Here is a 22,721-nt window from a genome sequence, read left to right as displayed (position 1 = left end):
TTTTTTTATCCCTGTAATTATAAAAAATGATTTTGTCTACTATATAGCAACAAAGACAATTCTTTCTAAATCAATTTTATATCACCTTCATGAGATTCATCACATTACTTTACTCTCATTTTAATTGCGGTACCAACCCAAACTATAATACAATTCTTTTTTATTTTGTAATTAATTTGTAATGTTAAATTTTAATTAAATTTTGTAATTGACAATTGCAAATTATTTTTATGAGTGTTGATGGAGAAATTTAATTAAAATACCAATTTTATAAAATCAACAATTTTGCATCATCTCTTCCCTAATTGATATTGCAATTGAAGATTCTCTTAACACAGAATCTCAACGACAATTCTCGCGTGCACTGTTAATTAAATTTTAAAATGTTGAATATTTAAAATTATTCTTAAATTTATACAATTGAAAAGTTATCAAATATGTGTTATTCTTATATGAATATATGATCACTCGATTCCTGAAATCAAGAAAGTTGATTTAGTAAAGCCATTTTTCAAGAGAACAAGCAGTCAAGCTTTACTCTAATTCGACCACACTAAATCACCACTAATTATTACTATCCACGTGTCACACCCATTTAATGGGCCTTCAGTTATAAACGTAAACCACCGTAGAACTCACGTGTGATGAGAATTTGACAGTCTCTAGTCTCTACTACTATCCCAAGCTCAAGTGCTCAACCAATTCTACCCCTTGTCTACTTTTCCCTTTCAAAATACTTGTCAATTCCACATCGCATCGTACCAACGATCGAGATCATCCGACGATGGAATCGATGGAACTGAAGAGCAGGGTGCTGGTGATCGGCGCGTTGGGATACATCGGGAAGTACATAACGATAGCGAGCGTGAAGTTAGGTCATCCCACCTTGGTTCTGCTGCCTAGATTTCGCAGCCCCGATCCTGTTCAGGATGAAATTATTCAATCTTTCGAACGACAAGGCGTTACTCTCTTCAAGGTCAAAATCTATTCTTTTTCTTTTTAATCTCGATAATTCATGGTTAATTTGCATATATGCGTATAATAAATTCTCAAATGTGGTTCTTGCTTCATTTCAAGAACAGAAAATGCGGTGCTCTTTTTTCATAGTTAGTGGCAAATGTGGTTCTTACGATCCTGTTTTTTTCTTTTCGGATTGCATTCTTTTTCTAAGTTTCTTATCTTTTTTATCATTTTCTTGAATTTCTTCATTTGTTTCTGAGACGCAAAAGATAATAGAGGTTGTTGGTTTCATAAATTTTCAGCTGCTGCAGGGCTGTAATTAAAAGTAACCTGATTAATCTGCATATCAGTTAATCAATTAATTATTAGTATCAATTTCAAAATAATGTCATCATTAAGTGTTTCTTTCTAATGCTGTTCAAAAATGTGTTAAAAAAAAAGGATATGTTTTCCTTTGAAGAACTTTTTTGTAAATGCCTTGATAATATGTAACAATGCAGGGGGATATATACAACCATTCAAGGTTGGTAAAAGCAATCCATGCCGTCGATGTGGTGATATCAGCTGATGGAGAGGATCCGACCAGGACCATAGCAGCAATCAAAGAAGTCGACAGTCTGGGGCTGTGGCTGATTCATGTAGGATGAGTAGGGGTCAATTCAGTAATTGAGTAATTGACCCCTGTTTTTTGTTTTTTATTTTTTATTTTTTATTTTTTTGTATTTATGTGTAATTTTCTATATAATTTAGAGTAAAATGTCACGAGTCCCCAATTAAGTTTGACCCCATATTTTGAAAGTCTTGTTCCGTCCCTGTCGGCAATATTACGGTTAGAACTTTCTTTTTGAACTGTTACAAATAGCAATGATTTAAAGTTTCTTAAATGAGAGGGGCATAAAAGACAACTTTTCGGACAAACAATAAACTGAAATTAAGGGTTTTTTAGTTAGCTGGTAGAAAAAGCTTAATTGTGTTAAACTCATACAAAGTGAATTTGGCTCTCTGTTTTCGAATGTGCTGTTATGATACCTACATGGTAAAGGCTCATATATAAGTACAGCATTACATTGTGCACCTTCTCTTATTTGATTATTTCTAACAAATGGAAATATTGGATCAAAATCGTAGAGGTTTATCTTGGTGGGGGTACCAATTGATGTGGATATGACCCATGCCGCGCTCCAGCCATCAGAGATGAAGCTTCAAAGGTGGCGTGAGATAAGGCGGTTCGTAGAGCAATCCGGTGTACCGTACACCTTTGTTGTATTCCACATTTTAGCAGGAAGATGCTTTGGGCGATCAAATAGTCAGCAATCCCGGTTCTCTCTCCCACTGAAGATTCCCTTGTGTGGTACTGGAAACACAAAAGGTACTCCTAAATCTCTCTTAAAGATTTAAGTATTTATATGATCCCTTAGATTTTGTGAGTTTGCATGATGAGGCTGTTGCTTGAGTTCTGACTAGGAAGTTCAAAATGGCTTCATGTTAAAAGGAAATTTAAAATTCTGATTTTGGCCATCTTATCTGGCCTTTAGCATCAGTAAAACTGCAATATGCCAAAAAATGAGAAGATTTTTTAACCCAATTAATATGAAGTAAATAAATATTTGTATAGTTAATGGTGGTTATAAATAGATTGTATCGGACAACTTCAGTAAAATAAAATTCCAAACCATGTATAGCTTTCGGTTGATAAAGTTAGTATTTACATTAAGTAGTTTCTAAATTCTAATTCAATTTATTTTTCTTTTTCTTTCTTTATTTGGAAACGATCAGTTGCCTTTTCTGTTGAAAAGGATGTAGGGATGTACACAATCTTAGCAGCAGATGATTCGAGAACTTGGGACAAGACTTTGTACATTAGGCCTCCTGGAAATGTAATATCGCTCGATGAATTAGTGTCTCTTTGGGAGAGCAAGACCAGAAGATCAGTATCAAGTCTTAGGAGGAACTATATTTCTGAAAGAGATCTTCTGCAACACTACCAAGGTTAGCTTTTTAATCCTATCATAAATTATGTGTTTTTAAGATTTTTATTATCTCTGCCCTTGAAAGGTCTGAACTCGCAAAGAATCATGCTTACCGATAAAAATAAAAAAGAAACAAACCATTGCATGTACAATTTGGGCAACATAATCCGATAACCCAATCTTCAGCAGTTGTGGTTCATCCTGGTTATGAATCGCACGTCATGTTCATCACGGTTGAAGTTCCTAAGAAGTTTGATGAACACCGAGACATATAATAGCATAAACAGTTGTAATCAAGCATTTGTCAAGAGATATATAATTGTTTTTTTGCACATGTAATGTAGAGGCACAGCCCCAAGAAAAGAAGGCGCTTGCTTCATTGCACTCAGCTTTCATCAGGGGAGACCAAACTAATTTTCGGATCGACACGTCAGTTGGTGTGGAGACAAGCCAGCTCTATCCTAATTGGAATTACACTACAATGAATGAGTACCTGAACAGATTCCTTTGACATCAACAAAAAAGGAGAGAAGAAATGGTTATGTGCTCTGTGATGGTCGACGACAATCCCTTTGTTTCTGAGTTCTGACCAATGTGTTATTCTAATTCTCAGATCTAATGAAAATTGATATTGAAAGTTTATGTGTTTGGGTTTAGTGGTTAGCTTTGAAAGTGAGATTGTTAAAATTTTCGAGTTTCTGAGTTCTGACCCATGTGTTATTCGAATTCTCAGATCTAAAGGAAATTCTAGTATACATCTTACTTTTAGGTACAGTTAACTCCTATGATACATAGGCGCTTGAAAAAAAAATATTATTTATTAGACGACTTTGGTTTAATAGAAAGATATTTTCAAATCGTTCTATAAATTATTCATCAAAAGCACAACAAATGGTTTAAAAAAAGACATTCAATAAGGCTATTATACGGTTAAAATGCTCCATTGATTTTGTACCCCACTTATACCCATATTATTATTTTTATTTTCAAAGTACAAGCACTTGATCTGAACCGTTCAACATGATCTCCATATTAAAATGTGTCTAAAGACCAACTTTTATATTTTTTGAACTTTTTTTACTATTTTTTAGATAGGTACAAAATGAGAAGATTTTGAAGCCTCAAAAATAGTAATTTTGTGCCTATCTAAAAATTTTAGTACAAAAAAAAATTCTGAACATATAAAATTTGATCATAATTGAATATGAATATCAGGATAAATTATTCGGATCGGCTATTTGACCTTGTAAACATAGTTAAGAATGTGGGGTATAGTTGGAACACAAAATCAATAAGACATTTTAACCTTACTATTAATTTGTAATAGCGATAAATAATATTTTTGTAATTGATTGTTTGATTTTTCAAATTTTGTTGAAAAGATTCAATATCTTTTCAAATAAATTTTATACCACTTCAGCAATATACTTTACTTAATTGTGGCACAAACTCCATATTATAATATAATACAAAAATGACTATTGTTGATGGTACACCGATAGAAATTGCTATTTTTGAACATATCGATATTATCGATAGGAGTATCAGTGAAGACACCGTTAGAAAAACATACTTTTATCTTTACCGATAGTGATATGTTTTTGTAGATATCAAGAAATAATTTATATTTTTAAATTTTAAATTTCTATAACTGACAATCGCAAATTATATTTTATGAATGTTGGTGAAATAATTTTAATAAAAATATTAACTGAGCAAGTTCATCATATGAACAATTAATTATTCAGCATCTCTGATTGATATTGTCTTGGAATTTGAAATTATAATTTATTTAAAATTATTCTTAAAATTGTTTAATGATAGAAGTTCTCAAATATGCGTTATTATTGTGTGACTAGTATCGTGCCCGTGCTTTGCAACGGAAATATATTATAAGATTGAATAGAATATAAAAAGACCTTTTTATTTGACATTCACACAAAATTAAAAAAATATATATTTAAATGAAAATAAAAGACACAATGAGAAAAAATAGATATCTAAATAATAAATAATAATAAAAGAAACAACAACAAATAAAAAAAATCAAATATAATAGGGTTAATTTTCTATTTACCCATCAACTCTAGTTGATTTTCTTATTTCTCTCTTGACACTTCAATTTTTACTATATGCCTCTCAACTCTTGAAAGCTTTTCTTATTTACCTTATTTACCCTCCTATTAAAACATTTAAGTTAACCCTTATATAATGACTGAAAAGCCCTTATTCCTCTTCTCTTTGTTCTCATATAGAAAAGAGTAGTTCGGTGTAAATATCACAAGTTTGATTGGGCACTCATCTCTGATGATCACATACACACATGTTCTTGTTTAGAATCTCTCTTCGTCTCTCTCACTTTCTAATTTAACAATAAGTAATATCTAACTGTTTTTTTTTACCTTTTCTCTTGATTTTTTTTCACATTATCCTAAATCAGAGTGATGAAAAAACTTCTTATTTTCCCTTCTAACCTTAAAAAATAAAATCTTAAAAAAAAAGTATCAACCGATACTTTATGCACAAGTAAACTCCAATCTAATCACAATTTGCATCGGAAATTGTTGATTATTTGATTTGTATCCATATTTCATACATAATGATGAGCTTCAGTGATATAAAATACAAATTAATTTTTCTTGGGTAAAAATCAATTAATAAGTTCGTACAAGTAAGATGGACAAAAATGATGGAAGAGAAACTTATCCACAGCAAGGCTCACCAAAGGAATGGAGCTTGTGCAAATGAAGTGGTAAAGAGAGTTCAAAACACATGCCTTTGAAGTCAAAATCAATGTTTGATCTGACGACAACAAAATAAAATAGAATCATAAGAGACAAGAGCGGAGATGAAATTCAAATAACAAGGAGAGGAGATGGGTATAATGGGGATTTTAAATTTACTTGGCTTGTAGTTAATAAAATGGATAAATAAGAAAGACTTTTAAGAGTTAAAGGGTAAATATGATAAATTAAAGTGTTGAGGGAGAAATAGGAAAATCGATTGCAGTTCAAGGGCATATAAGAAATTAAGCCAATATAATATAAAAAAAATTCTTGAAGTATCATTGCGATTTAATATCTAATTTTCTCCACAAGTAAGATAGGTTATTAAATGACTTAGATAAGAAATAATATGTAAATAAACAAAATTGGAAACGATATGATTAAATGATTCAAATAAGAATTTTCTCTACATATATATTAAGATTGAAAAGATATGATTGTTTTCATTAGTACAAGATCTATTATTTATCTATTCACAAAGATACAGTAGTACTAAATAAAATCCAAAAAGATATGATAGTTTTCATTTTCATTGTCGAAAGAATGGAGGAAAAGGAGAAATGAAATGGAGAAAATAGAGAAATAAGGAAATAATTTAATTGTAGGAATTGAAGATAGTTGTAAAGAGAAATAAGGAAACGGATCGCTAGAAATTCATTCAATTTTAATTGTGACAAACAATGTAGCAGTTCTTGTGGCGAGTTTATTTTTAACTAAATTTAGATTTCTACACATAAAATAGATGTATTTAATCAAAAGAAGTTAGATTATGTGATTGAAGGACTAATATTCAATTTGAAAGTTCATTTTTCAATCTCAACCGTTGGCGGATCAGGACAACTACGTGCATAATATAAGAATTGAGATTACACGATGCCTAAAATCAAGAATTTGATATAATAGTGCCAATTTTGAAGAGAACAAGAACTTCATTAATTTACTCCAATTTGGAATGTTTTCTATAAACCAGAATTAGAATTTTTTTTTTTTTATGAAACCAACATGTCATCGCTATCCTTGAGCACTTATGTTGCTTACTTAAATTATTAATTACGTTTTTTTTATACAAAAATCATAAAGACCGAAATGTCATTTTGGTCATGAATTTTTTTTGGGACCGAAATGATAATTCGGTCCGAGGTGTTTTTACAATTTTTCAACGTATTTTATTCTTGAAATCTGTGAAAACGGCTACGACCAAAATGCCATTTCGATCTCTGAAAAAAAAGGACCAAAATAGCATCTTGGTTCTTATAATTTTTGTAAAAAAAAAAAAATCAAGGTTTGATAAATTTTTTTTTGCATCTATGGTTTCTAAAAAAAAAAAATTCTATTTGACCATCCATTTAATGGATCTTCGGTTCTTAAAATCCATGACCCCCTTGCACCACAACAGATCTGCCAAAACGTAAATCAGCGTAGAACTTACAAGTGAGAATTTGACAAGCTCCCACAGTCTCGACCCCACCCCAACGGCCAAACCGCTTCTACCCCTTCTCCACTTCTCCGTTTCAAAATACTTCTCGACTCCACTTCTCCGTTTCAAAATACTTCTCCGTATCAAAATACAACATGATCCAATTAAGCAACGGTCGAGATCGTCCGACGATGGCATCGTTAGAACCGAAGAGCAAGGTGCTGGTGATCGGAGCGTTGGAATACTTGGGCAAGTTCATAGCGGGCAAGAGCTTGGAGTTAGGTCATTCCACCTCAGTTATGGTGCCAAGTACTACCGATCCTGCTCAAGATCAGCTTATTCAAAAATTTGCAAATTTAGGCGTTGCTGTGATCAGGGTGAAAATATTTTCTCTTCTTTTAATTTCCTTCTTTCTTTCTTTCTCTCTTTCTTTCTCTGTTTTGTCATTTTTTTTCTGTTATGGGTTAATTTGCATGTGTGTGTATAGTAACTAAATCCTCATATGTGGTTCTTGTATAATTTAAAAAAAAAGAAAAGAAATGTGGCAATTCTTGTAATCCTATTTTTTTATTGCAATTTTCTTTTCTATTTTCTTGAATTTCTTTTATTTTTATTTTTTTAATTAATTTATGAGACGCAAAACATAACTGAGGTCATTGGTTGTTGGTTGCATAAATTTTCATATCAGTTGGAACAAAATTAATCACCTAGTCAAGTATTGTACTTCAAAAGAAAATAATCATTAAGTGTTTTGCATTAATGCTGTTCAATACTGTGTTAAAACAGGGATATGTTTTTTCTTTAAATAATAAAATACTATGCAGTGGTACATTTTGTTAATGCCTTGGTAATATGTAACAATTCAGGGGGATATATACAACCATTCGAGTTTGGTACGAGCAATCCGCAGCGTCGATGTCGTGATATCTACTGCTTGTGGGCAATTGATGTTGTTGGATCTGTCCCTCATTTTGACAGCAATCAAAGAAGTCTGAAATATTACAGTCTGGACTTTATTTTGAACTTTATAAATAAATAGCAATGATTAATAGTTTCTATAATATGAGGGGCTAGAACAACTGTTTCAACTTTCAACAAACAAAAGCCTGAAGCTTGAGAGTATTTCAGTTAATGCTTAACAGTTTCCTGTTTTCTGGAAATTTAGCTCAACAGTGTTAAACTGACACAAAGTAAATTTGGCTCTATGTTTTTTGTTTGTGCTCTTATTACAACATTACATCATTGACCTTTTCTTATTTCTAACAAATGGCAATGTTGGATCAAACTTGCAGAGGTTTATCCCGTCGGGATTAGCAATTGATGTGGATCAGACCCATGTGCTCCCGGCAGCACAGGCGGAACTTGAAATGTACCGTAAGATGAGGCGGTTAATAGAGCAATCTGGTGTACCATACACCCACATTGTTGGAGGTTTTTTTGCAGGAGAAATTGTGGGGCGTTTTAATAGTCAACAATCACCGTTTTCTCTCCCAATCAAGATTCCCTTATATGGGGATGGAAACACAAAAGGTACTCCTAAATCTCTCTTAAAGAATTCAGTATTTATATGATTGCCTCAGATTTTGCAATTATACATAATGAGGCCCTTGCTTGAGTCCAAAATGGCTTCAAGTTAAAAGGAAACTTTAGAATTCCCAACCATGTATAGCTTTCGGTTGTTCTTGTTTGTATTTGCGTTCCATTGATTCTAATTCAATTATTATTTTTTTGGGGGTCATTGGGATCAGTTGTCTTTTCTTTTGAAATAGATGTAGCGCATTACACAATCTTAGCAGCAGATGATCCGAGAACTTTGAACAAGACTTTATACATTATGCCTCCCGAAAATGTATTATCGCTGAATGATTTAGTGTCGCTTTGGGAGAGAAAAATCAATGGATTGTATGACAGGATCTATCTTCCTTCAGAAGCAGTTCTGAAGCTCTACAATGGTTAGTTTTTTTAATCATATCATAAATTAAGTTTGAAGGACACCAAGACATTTAATAGCATAGACAGTTGTAATCAAGCATTTGTCAAGATATATCTTTGCTTTTTTTTTTTCTTTTTTTCACATGTAATCAAGCATGGCCCAAAAGAAAGAAGGTTGCGCTTGCATTCTTGTACTCAGCTTTCATCAGGGGAGACCAAACTAATTTTGAGATCGACCCGGCATTTGGTGTGGAGGCAAGCCGGCTCTTTTCTGATGTCAAATATACTACAGTGAACGAGTACCTGAACAGCTTCCTTCCAGGATAACAAAAAAGTCAGAAGAAATGGTTATTTGCTTGAATAAACTTCTAGTTGGATCATACTGTTGATATTGCTCTGTGAATAATGGTTGATTATAACTTTGTTTCCGAGTTCTGACACAAGTTTGATTCTAATTCTCATATTGAACTTGTAGCTTTGTCTTCTTATATAGAAAAATTGTTTTCCGAATGTAGCTGCTTACTTGGATTGAATGAATATTCATATAGAAATTTATGTGCTCTGGTTTAGTGGTTGGCTACAAAAGCAACATGCATGGTTGAAATTTTATTAGTTTGTGATTTAATGACCCAAAATATTAGGTCTGAGTTTTCTCAATTATTGAAATCTGATAGTCATTTTGTGTTAATTTGATCTAATATATTCAGCGTAGACAACAAAAAGATGGTTCATCTAAGAAAAAATTTAGAGACCAAATATATGCTTTGAAGTCTTTAATTAAGACAAGCATTTTATGATGTTTTGAGTCTACTTGGGTAATTCAAACCGAAAAACTGATCCATTTAAACCGAAATATTCCGGTTTGGTTAAAAACCGAACAAACTAAACTGTTTGAACACCCCTAGTGATATGGTATTATGCATAGCGCGGATTGTTGTATATATACAATAAATTTATTGAGTGAGGTATTGGTACTATGCATAGTGTGGATTAATAACTACTATATATAGATTAATATTTCCGTTTTAAGATCCAAACAGTCAATTTTAACCATTCAACATGATTTTCATATAACAATGTACTTGTAAATCAAATTTTACATTTTTTTAAAATTTTTTTTACTAATTTTTATGATAGGTAGAAAATCACTTGATCTAAAAATTATAGACCATTCGAAAGTAGTGATTTCTACCTATCCAAAATATAGTAAAAAAAAATTCTAAAAAATATAAAATTTAATTTGCAAGTATATTTTCATATAAAAATTATGTTGAATGGTTCAGATAGACTATTTGAATTTCGAAAATTAAGATATATATTGATTCATAGTACGGACCAATCCACACTATGCATAGTACCATAGCGCCGATATTTTTAAATATACCATTTTATAAAAAATGTTAAACCAAAACACCATTTTCGGCTGGATTTTCCAAATTTCGCATGGCCGCTTCTGAGGGAAGCGGCCACCAGGAGCTGGGCCGCTTCTGAGCGAAGCGGCCAATATATTGGGCCGGATTGAGGCCCAGCGGGGTGGCCGCTTTGGGGGGTAGCGGCCAGGGCCGCTTCCTGGGGTAGAGGGCACCCTGAATACATAAAAAAGACAGACAGATTCATTTGACATTTGACGGAGAGAGATTCATTTGACGCACAGAGATCATATGCCACTAGTGCCGCTTCAGCTGTAAGTATTTTATTTTCTTTCTTTTTAAAAAAAAATTTAGTATTTATAATTAATTTAATTAATTTTTAAATTTAGGTTTTCTTATACTCATACCAAATGGCTGTTATGGTATCTATTTACACTGGTGGTGAGATTTTAACAGGCCCTAATGGGGTTTATTACAGTATCGGGCCTGTTTCTGTGATACCTGTAATCTTGGGTACTGATTTGTTGGTTCTGAAATCGATTATTTCTCAGAACCTCGGATTGAATCAGGATCGATATGACCTTGATATTCAGGCCAAAATTAGCATGCCCACTGGTTCAGGCCAAACTTGGTTCCAACTTTTTCCTGTTCAGAATGATGGAGTCTGGCAGGTACTGTACAACCAGACAATTAGTTTTTCTGGGGGTGGATACAAGATAATTGAACTCTTTGTGGAGATTAACCGAGTCCAGCGTCCTAACCCCCTTGCAAGGTTAATCCGGGGTGCTATTCGGGCTAATGCCTCAACCTCCTCAAGTCCAGTGTCCCAACCCCCTTTCCAGATTGACATGCCTGAAAGTAGTAATGCCCCAGTTCAGGAGGGCCGACGGTCTACTAGTCGGCCCTCCCGTCGGTCCCGAATCCCTTTGCCGATTGACATGCCTGAGAGTAGTCAAGCCCCAGTTCAGAGGGACCGACCGTCTAATAGTCAGCACTCCCATCGATCCCGAGCCCAGCCTTGTGATCCGGAGGAAATTGAGGAGACGGTGGATCCGGAAATACAAGAGGCAGAGGAAAATTGGGGGGATGTTGATCCTGATTGCATGAGCGATCACAGTGACACAGCAGATACGAGGCCTGTGCTCGGGCAGACAAAAAAATTCAAGGTTGATAAAGGGTTTCGGATAATGGGTCGGGGGGTTGAGCACCCGATTGCAGCTTTCAATGACCTGTCAGGTTTTCAGGAAGCAAATGTGGGGTTATTTGGTAGACATGCAGAGTTTGAAAATGAATTGTCAGAAGGACAAACCTATGATTCAAAGGAGGAAATAAAAGCTGCAATTTACAAGTTTCACATTCTTTGTAATAAAGAGATTAAGAATACGCACAGTGACAAACAACGGATTAGGTTCAAGTGCAAGGACCCCAGATGTGGTTGGTACATTAATGCAAGGGTCACTGGTTTTGGTACACAATGGAAAGTATCCAAGTGCCCAACAAAACATGTTTGTCATGCGGATGCCACAAGAATAGATCATGCAATTAAGCGAAAAAATCCAGGTACATTGTTTGATGTTACCTCATATCCAACTGGTGAGCCTGGACCTTACAGGTACTTTAATAGGGCGGCTTGGGCATTTGGACCATGCATAGAGGCTTTCCAACACCTGAGACCTGTCATCACTGTTGATGCTTGTTTCTTAGCAGGCCGGTACAAAGGTAAAATGTTGATTGCAACCGGGTACGATGCAGAAAATCAGCTCCTCCCGTTGGCTTTTTCATTGGTAGATACAGAGAATTTTGAAGATTGTGCATGGTTCATGCAATGGTTGAGGCGCAATGTAATTCGCTCCAGGTTTGTGTGTGTCATCACTGATAGGGGTAAGGGCATAAAAAAGGTGTTTCGATAGGATGATCTGGGATGGAATGAGGAAGATGAGGATGAGTGCGTTCACCGTCTTTGTGCTACTCACATAGCAGAAAATATGAAAAAGAATCATTGCAATGAAGAAGCAATCAAGTACTTCAGGATATGTGTGGCGAAGATAAAGATGAGGAGATATGAGCAAGGAATGCAAGCAATGGGAGATGTATGTGATCGGGCTCTGAATTGGTTGGATGGTGTGGGTAAGTATCTAGATCAAGATGATAACGAATGTCCTAAACCATGGAAGATATTCCAGGCGTTGGATGGGGGTTTCCGTTGGGGAATTATGACGACGAACGGGTCCGAGTCGCTCAATAATGTTTTTAGATCTTCTCGTAGGTTGCCGGTAGCAGCAATAATTGAGGACACGTTTTACAAATGTCAGCAATGGTTTGCTCAAAGGAGGGCAAAAGCGCAATTTGAAGCAAGCCAGGGTCAACAGTTCTCATGCCGTGTGCACGAGGTATGTTATTTTCATTAAATTATTTTATTTTTGTAATTTTTATTAATTTCAAGCAATGTATTTTTCCTAGTTGATTAACAAACGGTGCGGGAGGTCACAATCTATGACGACGCTCGGTGGATTTGGCAACTGGAACGAGTTTGAGATAACATCCACACAAGAGAAAGTTAATGCATACATGAAAGACGCTTCTGGCCGGTTTACCAAAGCGAATTATAAATACACGGTGGTAATCATGGATGAGAACACGGTTACATGCACATGCCAGAAGCCGCAATTAAACAGAATACCGTGTTCTCATGTTCTGGCAGTGTGTCGTCTCCGAGGCATTGACCCTGGAAGGTTTGTACATTACTACTACCACATACAAACACTTATCAACACATGGCTGGGTGAATGGCATGTGTATGACAATCAGTCTGATTGGCCGGAAAGTGAAGGCCCGATCCTTGTTCCAAATGACAAAAATATTACCTTGGGTCGAAGGAGAGTTAATAGGATTCCGATGTGGCTTGATTTACTTCATAATAGAAGGAGAGGACATCAGACTCGCCAGGATACACAAGAACAACAAAACAGAGCTGCTCGAGATGCACGAGGTAGTTAACTCATACATTTTTGTTATTCAATTTTCAAGTTGAGAAATAGGAGTAACAATACATTTTTGTTATTAAATTTTCAGGTTGAGAAAGAGGCAAGCAATGTATTTTTATCCGACGGTCAAGTTTAGATTTGTATTAACATGCAGACACCTATTTAGGCAAGCATTACTCGTTTATTGTATTAACATGCAGACACCTATTTAGGCGCACTATTATTGTTTGTTTTGATTTATTTGTGATTTATTTGTTGTTTTATTGTTTGTTTTACAAATCGTTACGTTCGGATTTACTATGACGAAAAATAATGAAAGATAAAAGCAAAATAGTACAATAAATAACAACATAAAAGAAAGATAAGCATCCTGATATAACAAATCATAGTATATGACAACACTAGAGTAAAAAAAATACAAAAGCAAACGGTGCGCCGGCTGGATTGATACTATGAACGGTGCGTTTTTTATGTATTCAGGGTGCCCTCTACCCCAGGAAGCGGCCCTGGCCGCTACCCCCCAAAGCGGCCACCCCGCTGGGCCTCAATCCGGCCCAATATATTGGCCGCTTCGCTCAGAAGCGGCCCAGCTCCTGGTGGCCGCTTCCCTCAGAAGCGGCCATGCGAAATTTGGAAAATCCAGCCGAAAATGGTGTTTTGGTTTAACATTTTTTATAAAATGGTATATTTAAAAATATCGGACCATAGCGTCATTCAAATTTATTCATGAAAACAGAGCAACACATGCTATCAAAACTAATAAAATGGCCCGCTGGCTCCTATTATCAGGATAAGAAGATGATTCTTATTATCATTATCACATACGATATATTGTGTTTGGTTGAATGATAACTCTTATATTATATATATATGCTCGCGTTAATTTGCTGTCGAACACATTCTAGGATAAAGGTAATTATCCTCTCCCTCTATATTCTCCTACTATCAATTACAACTTGACTTATCTATTTATCATCTCATTTTATTACAAATATCACTTCACCAGATAATCACATTAATTCTTGAGTTATGTCCATTTTATTTTACTGCAAAACACAGTCTATGATAGAAGTTATTTAATTTCTCCATATTCTCCTACTATAAATCACAACTTTGAGTGTTATATATCTTATTTCATCCTCTCACTTTATTAGATCTGTTTGTAACCGTGAGTTATCCCCGCTTAATTTTGCTACCAAACATAACTTAGGATAAAAGTTATCATTTCGATCCCTTCATATATATTTTCCTAGCTACTATCAATCTTAACTTTGAGAGTAATTACTTTATCCTCTCGCGCGCCTTATCAATTTTTTTTAACTTAATCATTACCTAACACAGTCTAGGGTAAAAGTTATTCTCTCACTTCTTATTCTATAACGAAACATTAATCGTAACTTTAATTTGTGGAGTTATCTATTTATCCTCTCATTTAAATTTATCTGAGTTTTCTTCACGTTAGTTTGCTATACCTAATACAGGATAAGATAAAAATTATCTTCTCCTTCATGTACTCATCCTACTCTCAAACGTAACTATATATATATTGCAGTTATATATATATCTTTTCATCCTCAAGAGTTATCATTGCACTAAACAAGATTTGAGACTTCATATTAAAACCTCAATAAACATGGTCTAGAATTTATTGAAAAATTGAATTTCATATGTGCTCTGCAAGGCTTGAATCTAGTGCTTGTTAGCTAGGGTTGGGCATTTGTCGTCCCCTTGCTCTATTACAACTAAAAAGAAGTCACTATATATAACCTTTATTTTTGCTACAATATTTTTGAAAATAAAATATATATAATTTATTTGTAGTGCACAATAATTTTCTGATTACTATTCCTAAAATTAAGTTCATGACCCTTGTATACTCTACATAAACATTATCCATATAATAAAATAATAATAACCTTGCAACTAATTTATATTCATTCTAATTGTTAATTACGTCGAAACGCAGAAATATGAAAGCATATACAAAACTAAATTGACTGGAACAAGTTCTAACGATGGTACATGTATTTTACTATTCAAAATTTGCAATATGATAATAAAATATTATATAATATTTACGTACGTAATATATGATGATTGATTTTTAAGATTTAAAGTCTTTTATAGTTTGCTATGATTGAATATAATTTACACTCAAAAAAGATATTTTGACATTAAATGAACATTGGGTTAGTGATTGGCATTAATGTAAAACCTTAACTGAAAAAAAAAACACATTAATTTCAAATGAATTATTGAAGCATTCTATATTAAATTGTTAATAAAAACATTCATTTTTATGATATTGGTTTTATTAATTTTAGAAAACATGAATAGACTTGCGACTATCTAAGATATTGTTTTACAAAACATGATATTGGTCCTCATTTTAAATTTGATTATCAATAATGGTGGAAATATATTACACAATAAAATCGTCATTTTATCAATTAATTAAATACTAAATTTGATTATATATAGAGGCATTATTTTTTTTATAAATCAAATGAGGACCATGTCCAGATAAAATTTGTGCTTGTCATTTTCTTACGGAACCACTATATATGAATCGTCATATCCTACAAAAAGTTTATCAATTCTTCAGTATAAATAGAGGGTTTAGACAACCTCTTGCTCCTCAATCCTCGCCTCTCTCTCTCTCCTTGACCGAGAAATCGCTTGTATCAGTAAACTGTGAGTAGTATTATTTTATTATTCTTTCTGATCATAATTAGATTGAAGAGGAATATAAGCATAATTTTGTTTATGTGGACCTGTTGTTGGTTGGTACTTTATTTCCTAATAATCAGAACAGCAAAGTTGACAAACTATGCTATATATGTCAGGTTTACATATTTTTATAAATTTATTAACTGAAGTACAGTAAATCAGTTATCAACTAACAATACTGTAATATATAGTCATGTATTTATTTGTTTTAATTAATATAGATTGAAAATATCCTGCCTTTAAAATTCCTGAATTTTTCATTTTGCTAGTTCGAATTGATCGATGGCAGGAACAAATTACGTTCTGGCAAGCACCAGCTTCACTCCTGAAACACTGAATCATCGAATTCTCTCAGCCAAGACCAGAAGATCTGTTTCCTTTCACCCCTGGCACGACCTCGAATTAGGTCAAAAAGTCATTTTATTTCAAATTTCTTATTTTCTTTTTTTGGATTAGAACTTAGAAGTAATTAAGAAAAGCCTTCGAGTTTTTTATTTGATTAGATTTTTGTTGTTTCCAAATTCTAATGCAGGTCCTGGAGCTCCAAGTGTTTTCAACTGTGTAATTCACTGATACTAGTTCTGACAAATATAAAAAGAATAAGGAATGAATTCAAATATATAAAACAAATAATATGAATAAATAAAGTAATGGATGAATGCAGGTTGTTGAAGTTCCAAGAGGCAGCAACATAAAATATGAAATCGACAAAGCAAGTGCTCTCATCAAGGTTTTATTTCACACTATTTTTCTCATAGTAACTTATTAAAGCTTCTGCTAATGCTAAACTATCTTGAAGACATACTATTTTTGGTCGAGGCATAAGCATAAGTGTGGTACAAACTCTTTATTCCTCTATTATTTTGGATAATTTGGCATAAATTAATTAGCCCTACAGGAGAAGTAATGCTGACTTGTATATTAAGCTTAGGAAATAAACTATCCCGGTAACCAAATATTATATTAATTTTCTAAATCTTTCTGAAATGCTGATTAAAATTAATGTTAGTAAATGATTGAGTCAATTTTAAGTGATGTGAAAAACCAATAGACAAATTGTTCACGTCAAAATGTAATAATTATTGAACTAGTACAACTGGAACATATATCATCTTGTGCTGTTTTGACTCGGTATCATTATAGTATAATTGTTATTAATAAAACAGAACAGTTTTTGATAAATGTTTTCTAGAGAATAGAACTATACTATTACAAACATTTCAATTTGTTATGCTTTAAGCACGCAAAAATCAGAAAAATATACAGATTTGTAAACACTAATTTGCGCAATTGATGATTTCGAAACCGAATTCAGAATTGTAAATGACGAAATCCTGTTATATAAGGGAACGATCCATGTCCGAATTAATACGACTTGTACAAAATCAAGTGGCCAAACAAACAAGATCTAGAGAAAGACTCCCAATCCGCTGCCATAACTGTCAGCAATTAATGTCATTGGATTACTGACATGTTCCGCCACGAAGCAGCTCTGTGGCCTATCTATCACCCACGTCTCTACTACTGACAACTACGGTAACAGATGTGAGCTCATAGAGCAAGAACCACCCTATAAGTTGATACAAATGCATCGAGAGAATTTTTACTGATTTCAAGATCATTCATCGTATATTCTGTATTGGCTCGATCTCTTACTCGCATGGACTTTTGGACATCAGACCTGGACCTGATGATTAGATAGTAAAAGATGAAGTGCTATTCTTTTTAAAAATATGATTTCTATTATTCTTTTATATACCGTCTGCAATTACATAAATATTTGTTAACTTTCTGTTCCTCTAAAATTTAACTAGGCAATGAACTGTCTTGAACTGGCCGGGTTCTGCCTCAATGAAATTGGCTGAATGGAAACTGCGAGTGTAATTGATGATAAATTAGTAACTTTTATTTGAATTGAGAAAAAACTGGGAATTTTCTTCTAATAGGTTGACCGTGTACTGCACTCGTCATTAGTGTACCCCCAGAACTATGGATTTATTCCTCGTACCTGTTGTGAGGATAACGGCCCTATGGAAGTGCTTATTCTCATGCCGGTATACTACTTTTCTCTCTTTATACATAAGTTGCAGTATCCAACTATTAACAACCAAAAAAAGGTAATATCCAACTATTAGTTTAATATGTTTTTTGACACCACTCTTCAAATCTCAATATTTTATTTATTTATGCCTTGCAGGATGCCTTGATGCCAGGTTATTGTATGCGTGCCCGTGCTATCGGTTTGATGACTGTGATTGATGAGGTATATATATATATTTTTTAAAAGCTTGACAGTGGCTGTTGATGAGGTATATCTCATTATGACAAAGCTGCAATAAATCCTAAAATTATTTTTTCACAATATTTAAATTGTTTGTAAAAATAACAGGGCAAAATTGATCACAAGGTTATTTCAGTTTGTGCTGACAACAACCCTGAGTACACACATCACAAAGACATAAGTGATCTGGATCCTCGCTGCCTTGCTGAGCTCCGGACTTTCTTTGAAAATTGTATGCTCTTTTACCACAAGATATTTTCCTAGAAATGTATTTGTATGTTTGACCTTTTAATCACAAATGTTCTTGTAATTTGTTCTTTAAAGTTTTAAATGATGTGCTTCTACAGACAAAAGGCATGAGAACAAGGAAGTTATAGTGAAAGACTTCCTCCCAGCAGAGGATGCATTCAAAGCCATAAAGAATTCCATGTAAATATCTCCTTAACAACCCTTACGATCGTGTATTATTCCACAAATAATGCACAATTACCCTCCATCCTTGTTCTTCATTTCCTTAATGGAAGTTATAATTAGTATTTGTTAATGAAACTCAACCACAAAATGGAAGGGCACAATGTGCATTTCAGACCTCTCTAGGGATATAAAAGAAAGATTTCATGTCAGTGAGGTAATGATATGTAAAAACTGCAGGGACCTCTACAAGGCATTGTTGTAGATGCCTTGAGGATGTAGGTTCCTAGCTGGAGCGTGGATGCAAGCTTTGTTGAGTAATGTGATTCCATCTATTGTGTGTTTGGCAATGTTTTCTCTGAACTCTGTAATATGATACCATCTGTCGTATTAATCCTCCTAAATCGAATAATATGTTGTTGGAGTCTTGGAGAAACCTTATGGCCAAAGATTCAGTTACATGAACCCTGCAATTTATAGTGCCTTTGCGATGGCTTTATTAGTTTTTACCAAGGTATTTATGGCACTACTTGATGTATTTTACTTTAAGAACTTGGGAATAATTAAGTATATTTATGCTAGTTAAATGGAGCATGTTGTATATTATAATGGTGTTTAGTTTACTGCAGCATTCCATTCCTCCAAGGTATTAATGTTGTATTGACATACAACATGCTACCAGGATCCTTACTAATCTGCATCCAAATATACATTATTCATCAAAACACCACATCTCATTCCTCCTGCCTTGATTTTTATAATAAGCTATTGTATTGTATCCACATCCTGATGATTAAGTTTGCTTAATATATTTAAATGAAGGATATTCGGTACCCTTGATCCCATGTTTCTGCTTAAGAGGCTGCTATGCATCGGGGATTCTGAGTGTGACAAACTGGGAGATCAGTCGGATGGGCATAATACGGTATGTGTGTGAATTGGAATTCCGATTGGATTGTTTGTACCGTGCCTCCAGAGTAGGTGTCGGATGTTTCTCAGACCTGGGTTTCGTTTGTGCCCAACCCGGTGTTAATTATACTGTGTTTCAGGGCTGTGGTTTTCATGGGCAAAACACTGTTGGTACCTGACTTGTCAGGTTTCAGCTCTGTTTCAGGCTGGGGGACGCGCAATGTTTAAAGGTTCATACTGGGCTCTTGATTCATTCTCAGGTTTCGTTAAGCTTCAGCTTCTACAAACATATTCTAAAGTAGAATAATGTGATTCCTTCTATTGGACTGTGCCCCCAGCCTGGGTTTCGGATGTTTCTCAGACCTGAGTTTCGTTTGTGCCCAGACCCGGTGTTGTGCTGTGTTTCAAGGCTATGGTTTTCATGGGCACAACACTTTTGGTACCGAAATTTTTAAATATACCTCGTCCAAAGAAAGATATATAGCACTAAATTCTGAAAATTTAAAATTAATTTAGCACGTCTACCATTTGACATGGCGGGCAGCCAAAAACCTCAAATTTTCACTGTTCAACACTGAAATGAATATCTTTGTTTATTATTTTCGAAAATAGATAGAGCAACTTATAATTTGAATGTATTAGAAATAACATCAAACAAAATAAGATAAAATATCTTATAATTTAGATGTATTAGAAGTACTCCGAAACATTTTTCAGGCAGGATTTTTTGAGATTGTAAACAAAATTAAATTATTTCTTAGCGCGTTACTGAAAAAAAAATGCTTTGGATCTGAGTTATTGATCCCGATTCATAAATCAATTATGAGTAAATAAAGAAGTTATCGATCCCAGTTCTAAGATACTTCATCTATTTCTTTAGAAATGATTTTAAGAATATATTAAAATAGATGGAGTATCTTAGAATTTGAATGCACTAGAAAGATCACGATAATTTTTTTATTTACCTTAAAGTGACTTTTGAACCGAGATCAATAACTTAGATCCAAAACATTTCTATATTTTTCCAGTAACACATTAAGAAATATTATAATTTCTTTTGCAGCAGAGAAAAATCATATCTGAAAATTATTTTGTAGTGCTTCTGTATATCTAAATTATAAGATACTTTATCTATTTTGTTTGATGTTCCTTTTGACATAATCAAATTATAAGTTATTATTTCTATTTTTGAAAATTATTAAACAAACAATTAAAATTCAACGTTTAATCTCGAATTTCTGAGTTTTTTGGTTCTGTCATTTCAAATGACGGATATCAAAAATGTGTCCGCCATTTGACATGGCGGACATCCTAATAAATTTTGAAGTTTCAGGATTCAAGATTAGTAATTTTCTGGTTTATCCTTTTTTGAACTAGTGTATTTTTAAAAATTTCGACTTTTTAATGGTTGATACTCGGTTGGGGTTTGATAATGGATCGACCTCTCTTCGTTACTTGGGGTTCGGCCTGGACTCTTGGTTTGTATTTGAGAGACTGGGACGGTTAATAGATATGCATAATTCAATCTGTATTCATATGAATGGATTCGCATATAAATCTAAAATATGTATTCAATAATTTATTAGATCTACGTAAGAATAAAAACAATCCAACTTATTTATTGAATTCGCATTTTAATCTTGCACGATATACGAAACTGAAATCTGTTAAGAATTCGATAAGTGATAAACATATTAATTTAAATATATTAAATATGATTTGAGTTGCTTTATGATTAATATTATATGTATCACGTGGGTTTAAAGATATTAAATCATAATTATTTATATAAGTTAGCTTAATTAAAATTACTACTTTTGATAAGTACAGCTATACTAAAAGATCTAATATGACCTTAATTGAATACGATCCGAAATCTGCTTTGATAATAATATATGTTGAATCTTCACATTTTATTTTATATTTGTGGTAATTAAAAAGCCCGTAGGAAGAATCTTCAATTTTAATTGATATAAAATTCTCGCGTACATCTTACAAAAACTTATCTAATTAATTTTTTTTTAAGAAAATATGAGTCTAGCCCGTATTTGATTCATTGAAGTTTGAGTTACATTGGAGATGTAACTCCAAGAAATAAAATTACAATTTGCTCAAGATGCTTGAGCTGAATAAGGAAGTGAAATTAAGCAAAAAAAAAAAAAAAACTAAGATAAAACAGTAAAGGAAAACTAAGGAAAGCAGTATCTTCAAAATTTGGTGTACTACTGAATAGTAACCGATTATTTCATCCTTTTGTTATGTAATGCAATTGCATGTCGATCTCTTGCATCTATTATGTTATGTCTTTCACTACAACAGATCCAACTATCAGAGACCGGTGGAACCGGTCTCCGATAGTCACGGCGCCGGTCGCTGATGCTCAATCCGGTTACTGATGGTCAAAACCGGTTACTGATGGTCAAAACCGGTCGCTGAAGGCATTGTTGCTGATGCTCGCTCGATGACGTCACCGGTCGCTGAATGACGTCATTCTGGTTGCTGAAGGCATTGTTGCTGATGCTCGCCTGATGACTACCAATTTTTTTGGTCGCTGTTGGTTTTTGCTGACGTCATGTAAAGGCATCAGCGACCGTGAATCCAGTCGTTGATACCCAAAAACCGGTCTCTGATACCCTTCTGTCAGTTTTTTGAGTTTTGTTTTTGTTATTTACTTTTTTCCCATTTAATTGGTACCACATGTACCAAACATTCACATCGATCAAACAATAATATCAAATAATACAAATATAATATCAAATAATCATAACATACATAATAGCTCGATTCGAATTTAATATCAAATATCGTACAACAATTCAATATTGACATACAACATGATATCATATAACATAAATAAAAAGTCATCACATATATATACACCCATTGATATTTTTTTACAAAGTTACAAACTCCATTAGTTACAAACTCCATTAGTTACAAACTCCATTCTATTTCTAAGTATTAAAAATTT

General features: G+C 33.5%; 2 protein-coding genes and 2 long non-coding RNA genes across 4 annotated transcripts; all 4 read left to right on the top strand.

Annotated features, from left to right (window-relative positions):
* Window positions 1-698: 698 nt before the first annotated feature.
* LOC144544273 (phenylcoumaran benzylic ether reductase Pyrc5-like) lies at window positions 699-3,472 on the top strand. The gene is made up of 5 exons (XM_078292732.1): window positions 699-976; window positions 1,461-1,604; window positions 2,089-2,329; window positions 2,737-2,949; window positions 3,275-3,472. Exons 1-5 carry the CDS (start codon window positions 785-787, stop codon window positions 3,439-3,441), a joined length of 957 nt encoding a protein of 318 aa, XP_078148858.1. The 5' UTR covers window positions 699-784; the 3' UTR covers window positions 3,442-3,472.
* Window positions 3,473-8,004: 4,532 nt separating this feature from the next.
* On the top strand, window positions 8,005-9,070 carry LOC144544457 (uncharacterized). Its single transcript, XR_013508228.1, has 3 exons — window positions 8,005-8,137; window positions 8,426-8,663; window positions 8,882-9,070. It is a non-coding gene; the product is annotated as an uncharacterized LOC144544457 (long non-coding RNA).
* Window positions 9,071-13,380: 4,310 nt separating this feature from the next.
* LOC144544296 (uncharacterized) lies at window positions 13,381-13,659 on the top strand. Its single transcript, XR_013508199.1, has 2 exons — window positions 13,381-13,424; window positions 13,508-13,659. It is a non-coding gene; the product is annotated as an uncharacterized LOC144544296 (long non-coding RNA).
* Window positions 13,660-16,431: 2,772 nt separating this feature from the next.
* On the top strand, window positions 16,432-20,057 carry LOC144544272 (soluble inorganic pyrophosphatase-like). The gene is made up of 9 exons (XM_078292731.1): window positions 16,432-16,555; window positions 16,682-16,710; window positions 16,814-16,879; window positions 18,096-18,203; window positions 18,347-18,412; window positions 18,539-18,662; window positions 18,778-18,859; window positions 19,664-19,766; window positions 19,938-20,057. Exons 1-9 carry the CDS (start codon window positions 16,432-16,434, stop codon window positions 20,055-20,057), a joined length of 822 nt encoding a protein of 273 aa, XP_078148857.1.
* The last annotated feature ends 2,664 nt before the right edge of the window (window positions 20,058-22,721 follow it).

Source organism: Carex rostrata, chromosome 26 (assembly GCF_964058835.1).
Source record: "Carex rostrata chromosome 26, lpCarRost1.2, whole genome shotgun sequence".
Taxonomy (NCBI): domain Eukaryota; kingdom Viridiplantae; phylum Streptophyta; class Magnoliopsida; order Poales; family Cyperaceae; genus Carex; species Carex rostrata.
Note: the sequence above shows the minus strand (reverse complement) of the source record. Positions and strands in the feature narration are given on the sequence as shown.

Excerpts from the sequence above, each read along its gene's own strand:
- LOC144544272 (XM_078292731.1), top strand. The coding sequence starts at position 16,432 with ATGGCAGGAACAAATTACGTTCTGGCAAGCACCAGCTTCACTCCTGAA. Across the intron at positions 16,880-18,095 it reads AAGCAAGTGCTCTCATCAAG|GTTGACCGTGTACTGCACTC; the intron begins GTTTTATTTCAC and ends TTCTTCTAATAG. Across the intron at positions 19,767-19,937 it reads AGTCGGATGGGCATAATACG|GTTTCAGCTCTGTTTCAGGC; the intron begins GTATGTGTGTGA and ends CTGACTTGTCAG.
- LOC144544273 (XM_078292732.1), top strand. The coding sequence starts at position 785 with ATGGAATCGATGGAACTGAAGAGCAGGGTGCTGGTGATCGGCGCGTTG. Across the intron at positions 977-1,460 it reads AAGGCGTTACTCTCTTCAAG|GGGGATATATACAACCATTC; the intron begins GTCAAAATCTAT and ends GTAACAATGCAG. Across the intron at positions 1,605-2,088 it reads TGTGGCTGATTCATGTAGGA|AGGTTTATCTTGGTGGGGGT; the intron begins TGAGTAGGGGTC and ends TCAAAATCGTAG.